We start from the raw sequence: 18927 nt of genomic DNA on the forward strand, positions 1-18927 counted from the left end.
CTGGCTCAGTCTCTGCTTGACTCTCATCTGTCACTCTTTCCTCACATTCCCTTTTTCGAGGGTAGATTCTGTTCAATTCTTTTTTTAAAAAATCTGTGAATATGCCAAAGCAAATCAAGACACACACTGAAATCCAGTTTGCATTTTTGTTAGAAAATGGTCTGGTTTTGCTCTGGTTTGGTAGCAGTAGCACTACTGGAGATAAAGATATCACTAAAATAAAAAGCATGGCAAAGAATTAGGAAGTCATGACTGATTAGGGAAACACAGAGCTGGAATGTAAACATATAACTACTGTATGCGGGAAAGATAAGACAGGACAATAGTGTGTGTATAAATGTCTGTGTAAGCAATGAGTCATAGATCAATAAAAATGTCTGCACTTGTAATTACGGGAAAAGTTAATTAGCTGCTGTAGAAAAGCCAGAGACAACATACAGTAAATACTCCTATGTCTCAGACACATATTGTTCATTGGAGATTTCTTTGGGGCTAAAATCTAAATATGGTCCAGTGTGTGTTGAGGAATTTTTTAAAGCCTTTTGCTTGAAGTAAGCTCTGAAGCACTGAGAAAAAAGAGGCAAACACACTGGGGCATGAAACCTCCTAGAGTATTACCAAACAGATTCACCAAGTCTGAGTGGTGTATTTAGAAAAGATGGAGACAGCTCGGATTCATTGTTATGGCTTGTTTCCTTAAAAATGTAGTTCATGCCAAAATGAGCTACACACAGTGTTCCTCAAATGTAGTCAATCAGTCAAGATACTGTATGCTTGGAGCCTAAATCTTGCTTTTTTAGTTTTGCCCTGAAGTAGAGGTATGCACAGGATTGTCTTTTTGAATCCCACCCCGCCAAATTCCAAAGGATTTTGAACTATCCCACCTGCTCCCACAGACTCTCTTGACTACTCCCACCCATTCACACAGACTCTCTTGACCAGTCCCTCCCACTCCCACAGACCCTCTTCACCACTTCCTCCCACTCTCACAGACTCTCGACCAACCAAACTGAATCCCACCAACCCCTGAAGACTCTCTTGACCAATCACACCAACTCCTGATGACTCTCTTGACCAATCCCACCCACTCCCACAGACCCACTTCACCAATCCCACCAACCCTTGAAGACTCTCTTGACCAATCCCACCTACTCCCACAGACCCTCTTCACCACTCCCTCCCACTCTCACAGACTCTCGACCAACCACACAGACACAGTCCCTCTCACTCCCGCAGACTCTTTTGACCAATCCCACCAACCCCTGAAGACTCTCTTGACCAATCCCACCAACTCCTGAAGACTCTCTCGACCAATCCCACTCACTCCCGCAGACTCTCTTGACCAATCCCACCAACCCCTGAAGACTCTCTTGACCAATCCCACCAACCCCTGAAGACTCTCTTGACCAATCCCACCCACTCCCACAGACTCTCTTGACCAATCCTATAAACCCGCTCCCTCTGAATTATGACATCAAATGGCAGCGATTGATTAACAGGACCACTGATCCAATAACATAAATAGTAAATAGTTTCATTGTGCTAAACTGCAGGTATAAGCTTTTTTTACTGCATAACACTGAAGAAGCAAACTTTATCAAGCATGTCTTGGCTGACAAACTACTTTTGAAGTAACCTTCTTGGCCAAAATTTTGCTTTACCAAGATTAATTTATATTGTAAATGACATGTTTAACTACAGAACAGTGTACAAGTGTGTTGGTTATACTTACTTACACCCAAACATCTTTTCCTATCCATCCTTTCAGATTCATATTTCCCATTCGACAGAATTTGTTGGCAAGCAAGACACAATATGAGTCAGACTGAACAAAGCTAATAAAGAAGACTCAATTATATCAGAATTAAACAATTACATACAATTACCACCATTATGAAACCTAATCATATCCAAAGGGCTCTGCTCTCAGCTCACACAGTTCAATAAACCAATTAGCACAATTAATTAGCAGACTCCACATTTTCTTGCGATGCCACATGTGATCGATGTGTTTTTTGTGTGTGTTATTTCGATTGATCAGGCTGATGGAACAGCAGGTGTCTACATAAAGCAAAAAAATGTTTTAAAGAATAAAACAGTTGAATTACAGCAAGCCAATTATTGTAATCCTGTGTGTCTGAGCGTTAATGCAGTGATATTAAAGATCCACTGCTTTCGACAGAAAAGCTAGAAAACTAAATCAATTGATGGAAACTTGGCATCCATTTTGGTGCTGAGCAGATCCTGCTGCACAGAACCTTATTAACTGACTGTGTGCCTGCAATCTTTAAGTGAAGGCTTCAGCCTGGTGGAAATGGATGTCTGATATACCACCATTTTATTTTCCAGCTTATGTCTCTTTCTGTCTTTGGCAAAATCATAGTCAGGGGCTTGGATTGATCCATTTATTATGTTACACATACAGATGACACCTATTTCTAAGGCTCATTATAAAATCATGGATCATACATGTTTACATGTTTAGACACAATGGAGCATGCTGTTATAGGAAAATAATCAATTACAGGGTGGTGTGATGAGGCCCAGTGCAAAACAGAGTTACTGTTAGCACCCCGAAGTTGATTATTTTCCAATAACAGCACTCCACTAAGTGTTTTATTCCTCTTATTCCTTTTATTCCTGTTGACAGCAATTTGTCAACGATTATTTTTTTTTTTATTTATTTATTAAAGTATGACCTACTTTTTATCCATTTATAGTTACGTTTATTGTTGTGGAACATTCACAAAACATGTTAGTTCCAGTTATCGCTTACATTATAACAGCTATAAACATTGTTCCATCACCAGCCTCTCTTTTCTTTCTCTCAAGAGATTAATAAGCTAAAAAGCTTGTCATGTTAACGAGAAACTGCAAAGCAGGAAGCCGTCTGTCCTAAAGTCTTTGTTGTGTTGGAAAAGGTGAAGGAACAGCTTTGCCACTGATTGTCAAAGCACTAATTCATACAAAGAAAGATTTCAACACAAAGGCAATAATTAGACAGTTAATCGGGACTTGTTTAAACTAGAAGTGTAAGTGAGTATATGCTAATAATTATATGGTAATCCTTTTTTACTGCCTATCTAATGTTTAGTTTAATGGAGCGTGTGTGTGTGTGTGTGTGTGTGTGTGTGTTCCAGAATCCTTCAGCCAGGTGAGTTGGTTGTCATGGTAACAGGGCAGCTGCACAGGAGTAAGAGAGAAATAATGCTACATAAATAGAGGGTGTATTTCACCCACTGCAGCTCTTCCAAACAGTGATCACATGGAAAAGATTTTTAAGCAGTACACAAAGTAAAATGTTCACAAAAATGTTTAGACTGTAACTGAACAGTGCAGCAAGTCAAAATTGAACTTTCCGACCCTCATCCTGCCAGGCTACAGTTAACAAATCTGAGCCCAATATTTGCTACTCAAATGTGTTTGTGTGCCTCAGGCTGTCCTTTCTAAATGTATCCAACTCTCACACTCTGTAATTCTCTCGGTGGTTGTGTGTTTGTACTCTTGTCTTTTGACTGACCGTTGCACTTGTGCAGTGTGACAGCCATGCAGTTGAATGCTGAGTGCTCAGATTTTTCCAGAAGAGACAAAGAAGAGAGAAGGAACAGAAGCAGAGAGAAACAAAAAAGGGTTTGAGGTAGATGTGCTGAGAGAGAGAGAGAGAGAGAGAGAGAGAATGAGGGATGGAAAGAAAATTGGACAGATTCTACCTTAGAGAGAAAAATGTGAGGGGATTTTGAGAGGTGAAGGCATAGAAAGAGAAATAGATCACAAATAAGCAGAGAGAAAGTGGGTAGGAAGCTGTCAAGTTAAGACAGCAATACAAGCGAGACAAGTGTATTTATTGTTTTATTATTATATGTTCAATATCTTTTTCACACGCACTGATTTGTAGTGTGCAGTGCACGCCTGTGCTGCTGCTTTCCACCAGCATGTTCTGTCTTTTATTTTAATGTTAAGTTTTGTTTTTTGCCATTTTAGCTTTTGAATTTGGAACCATCCCCGGGACCCTGGGAGCTAGCTTGGTGGGTCCATTCTTTGGTCAAGGCGGAGCTCCAGTAGGCCCAGGTCTGGGCACCAGGTTTTCCTAGCCTTGTTCTTCTGGGTTGTCCTGGTCTCTATATGCTGGGTTTTCCTGGCCTTGGTCTTCTGGGTTTTCCTGGAAATGGTCTTCTTGGAATTCCTGGCCTTGGTCTTCAGGAATTTTCTGACCTTGTTCTTTTTTTTCCTGGCCATGGTCTTCTCAATCATCTTGGCCTTGGTCTTCTGGAATTTCCTGGCAGTGTTCTTCTATTTCCTGACCTCGTTCTGGGTTTTCTAGGCCATGGTCTTCTGGATCATCTTGGCCTTGGTGTTCTTGGATTTCTGGACCTTGGTCTTCTGGGTTATCCTGATTTTGGTCTTCTGAGATTGCCTGACCTTCTTCTTCTCCTCTCAGTGAATCTCAAATGTCAGACCTGAATAAAGCCTCTTCTCATTACATCCTTATCACATTTAATGCAATTTCACCCTCCCAACATTTCTTCCATTTTAAAAGAGTTTTATAGCGTTTTCAGATACTTTTATAATGTTGCTCTATGTACAAGAACCATTCCTGAAGATGTGTAAACATTGTTAGGCTAGTACAGGAGACAGGATGGTAGTATAAAGTCACTGTAGTTCCTACTGCTTTTCTTTGAATTTAGTGATGTCCAATTTATCCAATTTTTTAGTCTGCTTTAGACTGGAAGACAACAGTATAGAGTGATACAAATAAAATTAAGTGAAGTCTGCCTGTTTCTACGTGTTGTCCTGATGAACCCCTCTTGTCCCCACAAGCAGCTTTTTCATTATTGGTTGTCAGATGGGACAGGCTGATAGAAAGCTAGTCCTATTGGCTGGGGTCAAGACTCCAATCAAAGGAGTCCAGATACGAATTAAAGAACAATTCGACAAGCTGACATGGACACATTTAAAATTCACACCTACCTTTCTCTCACACAGTTTAGCCCAGTGCTTTCTAACAATAAGTCTAGAGCCTCTACATGCTTTACATTTTAGTAAGTTCAAAAAAAATCTATCACACAACACACACTTGATCATTAGTACAGAAGCTCATGGGTCAGCCATAGGAACAGAAGGTATGTGGGATGAGTTTCTTAATGAACAAATCTATTTGGTAATACACTGATTTATTACAAACACACTGTAAATGATAGCTAGAAAATCTGCATTATGCCCTAATATCACCCTCTACATCAAAAATACAGCTTATCACAAATTTATTGCTTGATCAACTGTGAATCAAGTTCAAGGAGAAAAGGGGGACCTTAACAATCTTTAAAATCCACTGTATAAAATTATTACATTAACCATATTTAAAAAGGATTATTTAGTTTAAATAAGTTTCATAATACCATATATTTGGTATTATTAAAATATTAGTAAACTTATACATTATATTATATATTTTATACAGTATAATTGCTGTTTGCTATACCTGACATGGAAATTCATAAAAACAGTTTTTAGATGTTTATTTGTTTTTATCAGTTGTCATTAGCAGCTTCTGTAGGTGTTATGTAGCCCTATAAACAACACCCTTAAGTAAAATGTTAAAATGATTCATAAGAATTATCCTTTTAGTAGATAGTAGCTTTTATGATACAATGTCAGTAGCAGGTTTTGACGGGCAATTAGAGATAATTTCTCTCATCTTCTCACCAAGCTTTAAAGACCCTCACTGTATCCGTTTTTATTGAGAAATAACAGATCCAGAATGGCTCCCACTGGGCTCTGGCACAGTGAGAATAAAAGAGACTTTCATTTTGATTTAATGAAATTCGCAGTCATTCATGGATCTGCTCAGTTTCTGTAAGCCTATAATCAGCACTAATCACTGCGCACTCATTCATTTATATATTCATCTTCTGCTCTTTATAGGTGTATCCTGCGCTCCTTGCTTATCTATTTCTCTGCTTTTCTCGTGTTGTCGCTTTACAGCATGCTTCACTCATCTCTTTCACTCACTCTTTCACTAAGAATATAAGATAAAGCTGTTTATTCTGTTTAACGCCGTTGAATTCTTCTTTCTGATTGGATCGGAAGGTTTTGGTTCATTTTCTATGACAGCTGTTCGGACATTAGTTCTGCTGCAAAGCAAATCACGTGTATATATCAGTGCACTCCTTCTCATATGTTATTGTTTCTATAGTGCTTAAATGGATTAAAAAAAGTTTAGTTAGCACTAAAGTTTAATCTATAGCACTGTATCTAGGCCATCGCAACTAGCCTAGGGCTAAATGAGACAAGTAAGACAGCTTAACATTACTACAAGATTATAGCAGTTTTATTTGCTAGCTAACACCCAGCTCACTAGCTAGCACAAAGTATTATTAAGTCAAAATAACAGCATATTGATTCAAAATTAAAAGGTAAAGTCTTAAGTTAATGATTTATGAAGTCAAATTAATGACATAGATGCATGCACTTTTATAATGACATAAAAATGTAAGAATGTTTACAACTGGATGAAGGGCTGGCGTCCAGCTAGCATTTTAAAGCTGATTAATATTTAATTTTGAGACTCTTTTAGTCAATAAGGTCATTTGGAGGACCTTTTTGCTGAGAAAGCTTATCATTATGGAAATATTGATATTAAATGCCTCTCCTTGTACATGGCTAACCTCATTCCGAATCTGCAGTTGGAATAAATCGATAGGCATTCATGAAATTCTTCGCACGTGAACTTAATTACTGAAAACCAGAAAACAAAATAGATTAATTTACCGACATGAAAGTTGCTCTTCTTGCACTTCTTCTTTCTTATCCATTCTCCTACTTTTCAGAAATCCATCACCATTTCCCAACACACATACACATATGAGAAGACTGGCAAGGGAGGCAAGATCATTATAAAAATCATTATAAGAAGAAAAACTCTTTGAAAAATGTCAGTAAATGGGGTCAGATATGCATGTATAATTTAGCTCAGCAGTCTAGGAGGAATGGAAATACTGCAATATTCACAGCAGTAGGAAAGGGAACTAAATCACTCATAATGGGCATGACCTTTTTGACAAAAACTCTCAAATTCTAGACAGAGAATTTGAGAAGTAAGTGTTTATTTGACTAAGTTCTAGATAACGACTAGGCACATGTTTCAAAAAACTGGCTAGTTGTGCCTGGTTTTAAAAATAAATAAATAAGTAAATAAATAAATAAATAAAAAAGATGGTAGAAACATTGAAACCCGAGTCTTATAAACTTTTAAAATCAACCGAATCTGAGTTGTTTGATTTCTAAAATGTTTTCATTTCTTTTCACACAATCTAGCAGGTAACAGACAGGAAAGTCTTAAATGGTATAAAGATAATGTTCTTGTATCTGTATTACGTTTTATGGTACCTTAGTAGCTCTTATACCAAAGCGTCTTTTTTTTGTTTGTTTGTTTGTTTTCCACAGTTGAAAATTGTACTTTATGACATGTTGATTGACATTTCATGCTTTTTAACCATTTATGGTTACATGTAACGTTACAGAACCTCTGTGAGACAAGCTAATTCCTGTTATCACTTACTTTGTAACAGCTAGTAACATTCATTCCCTTACCAGCCTCTTTTTTCCTCTCTCTCTTGAAGAAAAAAAAAAAAAAAAAAACACAGCTGGTCATGTTACCAAGAAATGAAAAAGTAAGATGGCATTCAAGGGCCTCTTATTAAAAAAAAATAAAAATACAAGATTTCAATAATAATGTCGTAATATTTCAATAATAAAATCGTAATATTTAGAGAAAAATTATATACCTATAAAGAGCCTATGAAAAGTCATTACTAGAAAAAATCTGCAGTATTTTGAGGAAAAAAGTCATAATATTATCAGTAAAACATTGCAATAGCTTGAGAATAAAGTCAAAATACTATGACAAAATCATACTTAGATATCAGAGCAACGATCATATGTTAAAATGAGGGACGTTGTTATAATCTCATAATATGAGTTTTTTCTTGAAATATGGCAACTTTTTTTTTCATAATATCAGATATTATGACTTTTTTCCTCAAGATATTATAACTTCTTTCTTAAAATATTATGAATTACAGTGACAAAGCACTCACACTAGAGACTCCTTCCAAACAGAATATGTCACCAACGAGTATACTGTATGTTGTTAATCTGTTTATTATTAGTCATAGATTATGAGGCGCATCTACAATACAAGTTCCTGTAAATGACAGATTCAGATTCAAGAGTTCAACAACACTGTGGTATAAAACATGACATTATATGAAGTATGTGAAGTACAGTATTGCCAAACATATCGGTTATGTTATTTAATCTCAATTTACAGTCCCTTTAAAAACACATGGCTATATCCTTCCTTTACAATGGCTTCAATAATTAGACTCTAATTAGAGCCTCCCACGCTCGCTTCAGGCATCAGGAGCTTTAATTAACAGAGAGGTGATCAGAGTGCGGCACATCACTTTCCCAACCCACCTGCCAAAGGGACCAAGGGATTGTGAAGTGAGAGGTAGGAAGGGAATGGAGAGAAAGGCAGAGAAAGTGAGACAGATGGAGAAGAGGAGGTTGAGGAACAGAAGAATGAATGGTGGGACACTGCGCGTTTTATGTACTACAGCTGTCCATAGAGCTTTATGTTAATGAAAAATAAACCCATTATTTACAATGCGTGATGTCAGAGGACAACCAAACTCCCGGGCAGATACAGATTCAAAAAGGAATACAACAGCACTCCTGCTAGCAAACGACAGACAACCGATAATTAATTCATGGAGCCATGATTGCAAAAGCAACATTTCTCAGTTGACACCACAAAGCAACAAATCAAAATAAGTGGCTCTAGTAAATTGCTCAGACCATTTAATAATGTATAAGTACGATTAATACAATTCTGCACACAGTATGGTGAAATATTAGTTATTGCTTTAAACACATGTTTCTGTGGTGTAACATCTGAAATCAGATCAAACCTGTCTCAGTGTGAAACAAAAACTCTATTACCTGCACAGCTGTATTTTTTCAGGGAAGGATAGGGAACATGTGTGAGAGAGAGAGAGAGAGAGAGAGAGAGAAGTGAACACAGAGAGAAAATCTTTGTTTTTATTTCTCTGACAAGAGTAGAATTGATAATGGAGAAAATAAAATAGAGAATGGAGAGAAAAGGGGGGAGAGAGAGAGAGAGAGAGAGAGTGAGCAGGAACACTTGCTCTTTCTGAAGGTCAGACACAGACACTGTGGTGATCAGCATTCCTCTCTCACACTCGCTCTATTCCATTTGAAACACACACACACACACTCTCCATGGCACACTCATGGAAGACTCAGACAGAAGAACTACAAATACAATGATGTGACAAATAGTAGGAATGGGCATGAGTACTCGAGTGACAGCAGCAATCATTCATGACAACACATTGAATCAACAACTTAATCAAAAAAAAAATTATTACTATTGTTGCTTTTATTTTTCTAACTTTGATAAATCCAATTTACTTGAATTGACATCTGTTACCAAACAACAAAACAAAAATAAATATTTCCAGAAATGATGTTTTTAGCTTTTTTAATTCCAAAACACTGCACTCTCATCCATTACATTTGTCATATTCCAAAAGAACTGCACTCTCATTGAATCCGAAAGAACTCAAAGAAAGAAGATCTCTGAGTGGTTACAGTGGTACTGTTCAAAACAAATGTGTTCTCATTGGCTACACAGACCTTATCCAAAATTATTATTAGCCAAAAGAACTTTGTTCTGATTGGTTAGTGTTATTGTCCAACTAACTGAACTCTGATTGGATATAGTGGCATTGTCCAAAAGAACTGCATTCTGTTTGGATATAGTAGCATGGTCCAAAAGAACTGTGCTCTGATTGGTTACAGTGGGATTGTCCAAAAGAACTGTGCTCTGATTGGTTACAGTGGGATTGTCCAAAAGAACTGTGCTCTGATTGGTTACAGTGGGATTGTCCAAAACTGATTTCTGATTGGTTACAGTGGGATTGTCCAAAACAAATGTGTTCTCATTGGTTAGATTTGTCATTTTCTCAAAGAGCTACATTCTGATTGGTCTACAGAGGTATCGTCCAAAAGAACTACACTACGATTCATTGCTATGATCATATTCAGAAATTCATGTACAGAAAGTGCACATATTTAAGACCGTCACTTCGGAACCAGCAGCACAGAGTGATGTGGCAATGAAATGGAGCGAATTATCAGGTCACATTTAAACACATGTTGAGCAAATATGCCAGGCAGACTAGAGTAACTATTACAAGTGATCCAAGCAATGCTAAGAAAAAAAAAAACATATGACACCAAATGAGTAATGCCCCAGTGCTGGCCCACACTTAACACTTCATCTGGCCCACATGCTGCTGAGAAATGATGGCGAATAACTCATCCAAAATCTAGCTCCCAGAACACACCCACAACTCCACCTTGATAAAAGAGTATGCAGATGAGGCACAAATTGAAATGCCACACAAGCATTAGCTGTCTTCAGTCCATTTGTTTTGTCCAGATTTTAAATGCTAATACTAAACTTTGGCACACGATACACTTGCAGTTGCCATGACATGCCCTCACTTGCCTAAACTAAACTGTATTTAGCCCAGACTTTACCAGTTTTGAAAACGTAAAATTATAGCTTTACCTATGACTGTTACAAAGCACTGATACTGGAGACTCCTTCCGAAAATGCATAATAAAAATCTCACAGAAGCCTTCATTATATCAACAATTACACACATTTTTAAAATGTATACCATGCCAAGTCCTTGGTATGTAACAAGTGTAAGTTGTTACTATAGAAACAATAATGTATTAGAAAGATTGCATTAATATGCAGAGCAACTGTCAGAGCTATTATAGAAAATTAATCCACACAATCCAAAAATTCAATTCTGAACAGAATTCAGCAGTGCTCTGGTATGAATAGAAAATAATTCATGAACTTAGTAATTCCTGTTTGTAATTTGCACTGCACTCACTGACCTGTTTGATATAAAGCGAGCCAGATAGCTCAGTCCCTCACGTATCAGAGTGAATTGGCCGCTAGCATCAAGTCAGTCCTATGCAAATGAAAGAACTAAAAATAAATGCGAGAAGGCAATGCATATGGGGACAGAGCAACCAAAAGGAGCGCATATGAAAAAAGGCAGGAAGAAATTGCTAAGCGAGGTGGATGGGGAGCCATATGCTGAGTAGGATGTCAAGGATCGATGTGTGGTATTCTTCCTGGGAAAAAAAAAAACGCCTTCGCTTTACTAACAATCTCTCTAACTCTCCATCACTCCTTTGCTCCATCTTGCCCTTCCTGAGCCAGCTGGTTAGGAGGCAGTAGGCCAGAAACAAACAAACAACCTTGTACAGCATAAGATGTGGAGTGAATGGGATATGCCATGCAAAAAATCAGCCATCCATTTATCCATCCATCCATTTATCTATCCAACTACATCATGCCCAGTGCTTGAATTAGAAAATAATAAGTACTGGTTCTCCCATTTATGGCATGCTAGTGTGTATGTTACTGTTTTTAACAATGTGTGTGTGTGTGTGCGTGTGTGTGCGTGTGTGTGACCAGAGACGTTGGTGAAACTCTGAAGGACATTCTGACTTTCTGTCCACCTCATTAATTCTGTCCTCCTGCCTGTCTTTCTCTCTTTCTGCCTCTTTCTCCCTGTCTCTCTCTTCACCTTTGCATTTTCTTCAGTCTTTCTCTACCTGTTTGTTGTAAACTGATTTTTTTTTATGTTTTTTTTTTTTTTTTTTACAAAGAATTAGTAAAAGCAATTAAATGCGAATTGCATCATTGTGCTTTGTGAAATGAAATAATGGCCTATGCGTTTTCCATTTGACGGGAAAGATATGAATGTTGATTTTTTTCTTAATTGGTTTCTGTGAAGAAAGCAAATAATAGGGCTTTAATTTAATGCCTGTTGTCAATAAGACTGAAATCTCCAAAAGTAATTACTAAAGAACTTGCATCAAACATCCATATTTATGGACTTATTCTCACTTAATTAGTACAATTTGCCTTGTAAAATTGTGTGTGGGTGGTTGTGTGTTGGGATTCTGAGCATGCTCGGGATGACTCACTGGTCCGCATCGGAGACACAAACACGTAGACAAACACCCAAACATTACATATTTGGGGGGGTGGGGAAGGGTTTGGTTATAGGGGAAAAGATCACAGAGAGAGAAAGAAAAGGCAGAAAGGGGAATGGACAGCAAAGAGAGACAGACAGATGTGAGAAATGGAGAGAAAAGGGAGGCGAAGAGGGAGAGATAAAGTGCTATTAGGATGAGACGATGGTTAGAAGTTTGCCAAGGTGACTGCCGAAGATTACCGCTGCTCCATACAAATAAGATCCACAGACACACACACACACACACACATTGCCGGCAGCTGGCTTATCTTCAAGTAGGTCCTGTAGGTTCTGTTATTCATATCGTGTGTGTGTGTGTGTGTGTGTTTTTGGGTAAGAGCATCTAATATGGTGGGCATGGCATTCCTGCAGTGCCTACAGTGAAAGTGGTTGAGTAATACAAGTATACAAGGATATAATAAATCATAATGCTTTGTTATGAATGTAGATTACACTTTCATGCATTGCGCAAACTCTCTCTTTCTCTCAGATCTGTTCAGGAAGCATCTGGCCTCACCCCGTATGTAATGATTTAATGCATGTTGACTTAACACAACAAACCCTTCAAGATTAATTAAGTGAGTATTTAAATGAGACACAGAGAAAGTCTTAGTATCATCAAAAGAGCCTACCTAAAGACCTTTTTTGCATCATCAAGCCAACTTTCTCATTCACTCTTTTAAAGCTTCTCAGTCTAATGGACTAATGCTACTTTTTTCTACATGTATGCATACACACACACATACATATTCCATCTTTAAAAGACCGCCTCCTACTCAGTGGTTTTCTGAAAGGTCAGTCGAAAAATTGAATTGAAATAAGTAAGTCATGAAACACCTTGGGTCATGCTGTTATAGGAAAATAATCAACGATGGGGTGGTGTGATGTGGCCCAACACTAATTTTGATTAACAGCATATTTTAATTTATTGAAGAATGACGAATTGAAGAATTAATAAAGAATTACTACTAGAACTGCACTCAGAGCTGTTGCTATAGAAAATCAACAATCAACACCTTCTAACCAATCAAATTTGAGAATTCAATAGCGTTGTGCTATATCTTTATAGTACATACATTTTATCAAGTGGATAAGAGAGCTGAACATTCTCTTAAAGAGAGTAAACTAGAATGTGACTTTAATTCAGAACACGCAAGAGACTTTTTTTCTTCCCATATATCAAGGACCTCACGGTGGAAGTTTTTGTTCCAGGAACACTTTAAAGTTGTGCTTTAATGTGTCGCTCAGCTGTCAGAGAGACGCCTCATTGGACAGAATGAATGAATGAAAAACTTTCTCAGTGCTTTTGAGTTAGTCTTGGTCATGCCCCATTAAACATGTTTTGCTTAACGTCAATGCCTCATTACCACTCACTGGGCAAATTGTAGGTTTTTACTTGAATAACAGAATATTTCTAACCAATCCTTTATTGTTACTTGACTGTGACTCAGAAATTCTGCAAAATCCTGTTGCTTTCAAAATCTGCAGATGATGTATGATTATTGGAGAGTTTCTTAAATAACAAGACCAGTAATACTGGTTTCTTTGCCTTTTCGGTTATTTCACATGGTAAAGCTTTTCGAATGTTGCTGTTTGATGATACGTGTTGGGTGAATGTCAGCGTTGGATGGTGGATGTTGTCTGTTAACAGTAAATATCAGTAGGTGGTTGGTGATTGATGGTGAATGCTGGTTTTTAAAAAGAAAATGCCATTGTTTGATAGCGAATATTAGTGTTTTCTTGTGAACGCTAATGTTTAAAGGTAAATGTTGGTCTTTGGTAATGAGCATTAGTGTTCGATGAGTGAACACTGACGTTTGATGTTGAATGTGGTTTGATGGAGAATGGTAGTGTTTGAAAGGTTATAGGTCTTTGATGGTAATAATTCATTTATGAACATCGTTGGTGATAAATGTTGCTATTAGTTGGTAAATGTTTGTGTTTGATGGAGGCATTTGGTGAACATTGATGAGTGTTGGTGTTTAATGGGTGAATATCAGTGTTTGATGGTGGATGCTGTTTGTTGACAGTGAATATGGCTAGTGGGATAATATTTTGTGCCTATTTGAGTGTTGTAAGATGGAGAATGATGTTTTTTGGTGGTGAATGCTGGTGTCCAGTGGTTAATGTTTGTATTTGATGGAGAATTTCAGTGTTTGATGTGTGCACATGGGTGTTTGATGTTGAGTGGGGTTTGAGGGAGAATGATGGGGTTTGGGGTTTGGTGTTTGATGGTAAAAGTTGGTTGGTTGTGTTTCTTGGAGGAATTTGGTATTTTTATGTTGATACCTAGTGGTATTTAATGGGTGATGGGTGAATATGGCTAGTAGAATGAAATATTCGAAATATTCATACCAGCAATTGATTGGTAATATGAGTGTTTGCATGTTGTTAGGTGGAGAATGATGGTGTTTGTAAGTAAATATTGGTATTTGATGTTAAAATGTTAAATGAATGTTACTGTTTGTTGGTAAATGGTTGTGTTTGTTGAAGAAATGTGCTATTTTTCTGGTGAAGGTGAATTTGGCTAGGGTGATGGTTAAAATTAGTGTTTGTTGAAGAAAGTTGGTGGTGGTGAATGGTGGTGTTAAAGTGACTGATGGTGAATATTAGTGTTTGATAGTGTTTAAATGTTAATTGATGTAGAATGATGGAACTAGATGATGAACGTTGCTCTTTCATGGTTAATATTAGTAGTTGAATGAACAGTGGATGCTGGATGATTTCACTATAAAAATTTAGAGGCTTGGTGTTGAATGTGTGTTTGAGTGAATGGATGTTTGTGATGGAGATTGTTGTCTTGGTGTAAACTGGGCCTAAAATGATTTTGACTTTTTAAGTAATCACTGTATATAACAATATTATATAAATCTAATGCTAAAGCTTTACATTAAGTTTCAATGAATTGACATTTTTAATGCAACAATTATCATGAACAAACCATACACATTAGCAAGTATGCCAAATAATCATACATTCATAAACCAAAGTTATGTTATCTAAATATTTATCAAATTCACGAACATGCTGTAATTTAATCATTTATGTGGATTTATTTTTTCATAGATTTAGATAACATGAGAAAATCCATGTGTGTTTAATTAACAATTAAACAAATATTAATTAGTGCATGTGCTAAATGACTGTTTCATTGTCAGCATTACTTAGACTTTATTAAATCTAAGTTTAAATGTTAATTAAATCAGTAAATAATGTAAAGTGTTACCAATCTGGTAAACTGTCTTGTTCCAACACAATGGTAGTGCTTTTGAAGATGAGCTTAAGGTCATTTGGGGTCGATTTGAGGGTAAAGAGGCATTAAAATGTCATGGTTTGGGTAGTAAGACCAGATTTAAAAGTCTGTAACATGGAGAAAAGGAGTTAATGTTGCAGAACACAAACGAGAATTATGTAAATCTCTTTCTCTTTTCTCTCATATTTTCTTTATTTCTCCCTCTTATTTCCCTCCTCACTTTCTCTGTCTCATACACTCTCTATCATACTCTCCTCCACTCTATCCTATAGATAGTTTTCCGTGCAGGGTAGGATTAACTCTTAAGGGAAAAGCAAATGTAATGAGCCAGACTTGCTGTGTGCTTCTGGGAGAGTAAGAGCTGTGCGTTCCTGCCGTATGTATGGGTACAGCACAACAAACCCATCTATTCTTACCCAATAAAGCTTTCTGAGCTTCTAGATAAGACACCGTTACTTTTACTGCTGGAAAACTAGGAAATAACTAAAGCTCAGCTCTACTCCTAGATCATAACTGGTTGCAGTTTTTCTCTGACAAACAGTAAATCACTCCTTATCTAATGCTTCTACATTATCTGTGAGTAGCAGAATTTATATTTATCCAGGTAATGTTAATGACAACTTTCTGGAATTCCACTGTAGAATTTACTAGAATAAACATTTAACTGTACTGGAGTATCTCTTTGTAAGCAATGTGTAGGAGGATAATATGCACAAAATACCCTGTGATTAGGTTCATCACTAATTTATCCAGCAACCTCTGCTTCCATTTGCTCAATTAAATAACTTTTTAATCGCTTTAGCCACTTTTTCATTCCCTGAGAATTATTTCATGAATATTTATGAACTGCCTAAAGGCCACACTTTAACTATAAAAAGTAATGTCTTGATGTGTCATGGTTTATGAATATTGCTCATTTCATAAAATGGACCAAGTAATATCAATAAGAGATGGGGTAGACTGGAAACTGTGCATTTTTGATGTACAGATGTACTACAAAATCCTTAGTGCTGTCTGTCACCTTATGGTGCAGTGAAGAACTGAAAGTGTTGATATTTCCACATCAAAATCATCATCATGCATCAGTAACTAGCAATAACTCTCTAAATAAATTTAAATATAAGACTTTGTAAAACGTATAGATAATTAGGAGCCAACCCACATAAGAATCTCTCTCTTCTCTCTCTCCCTCTCTCTATGTATCTGTCTATCTGTATCTCTCTTTGTATCTCTCGTCTTCGTGTCTCTCGCTATCTCTCTCTCTGTTTTCCTCTATGTCTAGCTTTCTTTTTCTCTATCTATCTATCTATCTATCTATCTATCTATCTATCTATCTGTCTATCTATCTGTCTATCTATCTATCTGTCTATCTGTCCCTGTCTGTCTTTCTTTCTGTCTATCTCTGTCTGTCTGTCTTTCTTTCTTTCAGTCTCTCTCTCTCTCTGTCTATATACCTTTCTCTCTTTCTGTCTCTATCTCTCTTTCTCTTTGGCTCTCCTTCTCTCTGTATAGCTCTCTCTGTCTGTCTGTCTATCTCTCTCACTGTGTCTCCGTCTGCCTGTCTCCTGTCTGTGTGTGTCTCTCTCTCTCTCTCTCCTCTCGATCTTTCTGTCTCTCTCTGCAACTCTGTAAATGACTTTGACCTTTGCTGACAGAAAGGGCAGAAGCACAGTGAGAAGGAGTGAATGAGTGGAGGAGAGAGGGGGAAGGATAAGATAGAGGGATTGGAGGGAGGGGGAAGGAGGGAATGAGAGTAAGTAGGAGACACTATAATGAAGTGTAAGCAGTAGGTGGCTGTCAACACTAATAGATATAAAAAGAGTCGGTCTTCAGTATGCTGAGAAATATTCATTACTGTTGAGTGATTTATACAGAGCTTTCAGTAGAATAATAAGAGGCTTGGATAAGAATCACAGCTTTACCTGAAGCTTTTTACTCCAGTCAATTGTTTGATTTAAATATCACTAATCAATACCGCAATACATTCTATCACATTCCATTCAGTTCAGTTTGATTTGTATATCACTTTACAGAAAGGCCTAATGAACACGACACATATGAGCATGGCATGGAAAAGCTCCCTGAGATAACAAGAAAGAACTGGACACATAGATGGAAAGAGGGAGAGAAATGGAGAGAGAATAATGGGAGAAAGAAAGGGGAGAGACAATTAGATGGAGAGAAATTGAGAGAGAGATTAAAAGCTGGGGAAACAGAGAGAGAGACAGAAAGAAATGGAAATGGAGAAAGCAGGATATATAGAAATGGAGAAAGAAACAGAAAGAGGGAGAAAATGGAGGGGGGGGGAATGAAAGGAGAGAAAGAAAGATATATAGACAATAATGGGGAGAAAATGGAGAGAGACAGTGAGAGGGAGAGAAAATGAGAGACAGAAAGACGAATATAAAATTAAGGAAACAGAAGGAGGATAGAAAAAGAGAGATTGACAGAAATGGAGCAAGAGAGAGAGAAAAAGAGAAATGAGAGAAAGACAGAAAAGAGGGAAGGAAATGAAGAGATTAACAGAAATGCAGCGAGAGAAAGATAGAAATGAGAAAAGACAGACAGAGAGAAAGAAAGAAATAGACATACCATTACTGTCCAAATGTTCAGAAATGTTGTGATATAAAATTCTGGTGATATTGCAAACTTATTCTTCATCCAAGAAGAATGGGGAAAGTTTGGCCAAGCTGAATATTCTATTGCCATGAAGGGGACACAGACTTTTGCACCCGATTCTATATCCAGCTATAAAGGTAATTTAACCTGGATTTGTCTTTCTCTCTGTGACTCAGGAGCGGGGGAAGATCGGCGTCATCTTCAACGTGGGAACGGACGACATCGCGATCGAGGAGAATGGAGTGGTGGTGAGCGATGGCAAATATCACGTGGTGCGCTTTACTAGAAGCGGCGGCAACGCTACACTGCAGGTGGACAACCAGCCCGTCATCGAACGCTTCCCATCAGGTAGGGAGCGCACACACTTTTATACACACTTTTTTTTATATCAGGTTAGACAATGTAACAGGAAATTTTATAAACAAACGGTGGAGAAATTCAAACTAGTTTAAAGCCAAACACTAGAGGTAGAATCTAACACTTGGGTTTGGATAGATTTTTAGAAAAATGTTTATTTCACTGGTTTTGTCCACTCAAATTTAATATGAAATTTTGAATTAGGCTTTAAGCTCCTCCTACTTGACACAGTCATGTCATGTCATATATATGATACTATATGTGTCATTATGATATACATGTCAATTTCCTTTACAAGCCATATGTACAAGCGCCACTTACTCCAGAGGAAACATAATAAACCACACTGTATTTTTAAAACCAATTTTTTTCCCTTAAAATGTGTCTTTTTCAATATTCGGTTTTTAGATGTCCTACACTATTCACGTTTTACACGTTCCTTCCTATCCATATTTAATGGTATATTATAGAGGAATTTCCCAAAATGTTGTGATCATTGGATTTTTGTTAGATTTTATACTGGAAAAATGACATGAAAACTTT

At 37.2% G+C, this 18927-nt stretch overlaps 1 protein-coding gene across 15 annotated transcripts in view; it reads left to right on the forward strand.

Annotated features, from left to right (window-relative positions):
- nrxn2b (neurexin 2b) overlaps window positions 1-18927 on the forward strand; it is a 591140-nt gene that overhangs the window by 528177 nt on the left and 44036 nt on the right. For all 15 annotated transcript variants that reach the window (XM_026945170.3, XM_053230796.1, XM_053230792.1 and 12 more), the window contains one exon: window positions 18204-18375. In XM_026945170.3, coding sequence (XP_026800971.2) covers window positions 18204-18375 — 172 coding nt within the window. The remainder of the gene's footprint in view (window positions 1-18203; window positions 18376-18927) is intronic.

The sequence above is a fragment of the Pangasianodon hypophthalmus genome, chromosome 28 (assembly GCF_027358585.1).
Source record: "Pangasianodon hypophthalmus isolate fPanHyp1 chromosome 28, fPanHyp1.pri, whole genome shotgun sequence".
Lineage (NCBI taxonomy): Eukaryota > Metazoa > Chordata > Actinopteri > Siluriformes > Pangasiidae > Pangasianodon > Pangasianodon hypophthalmus.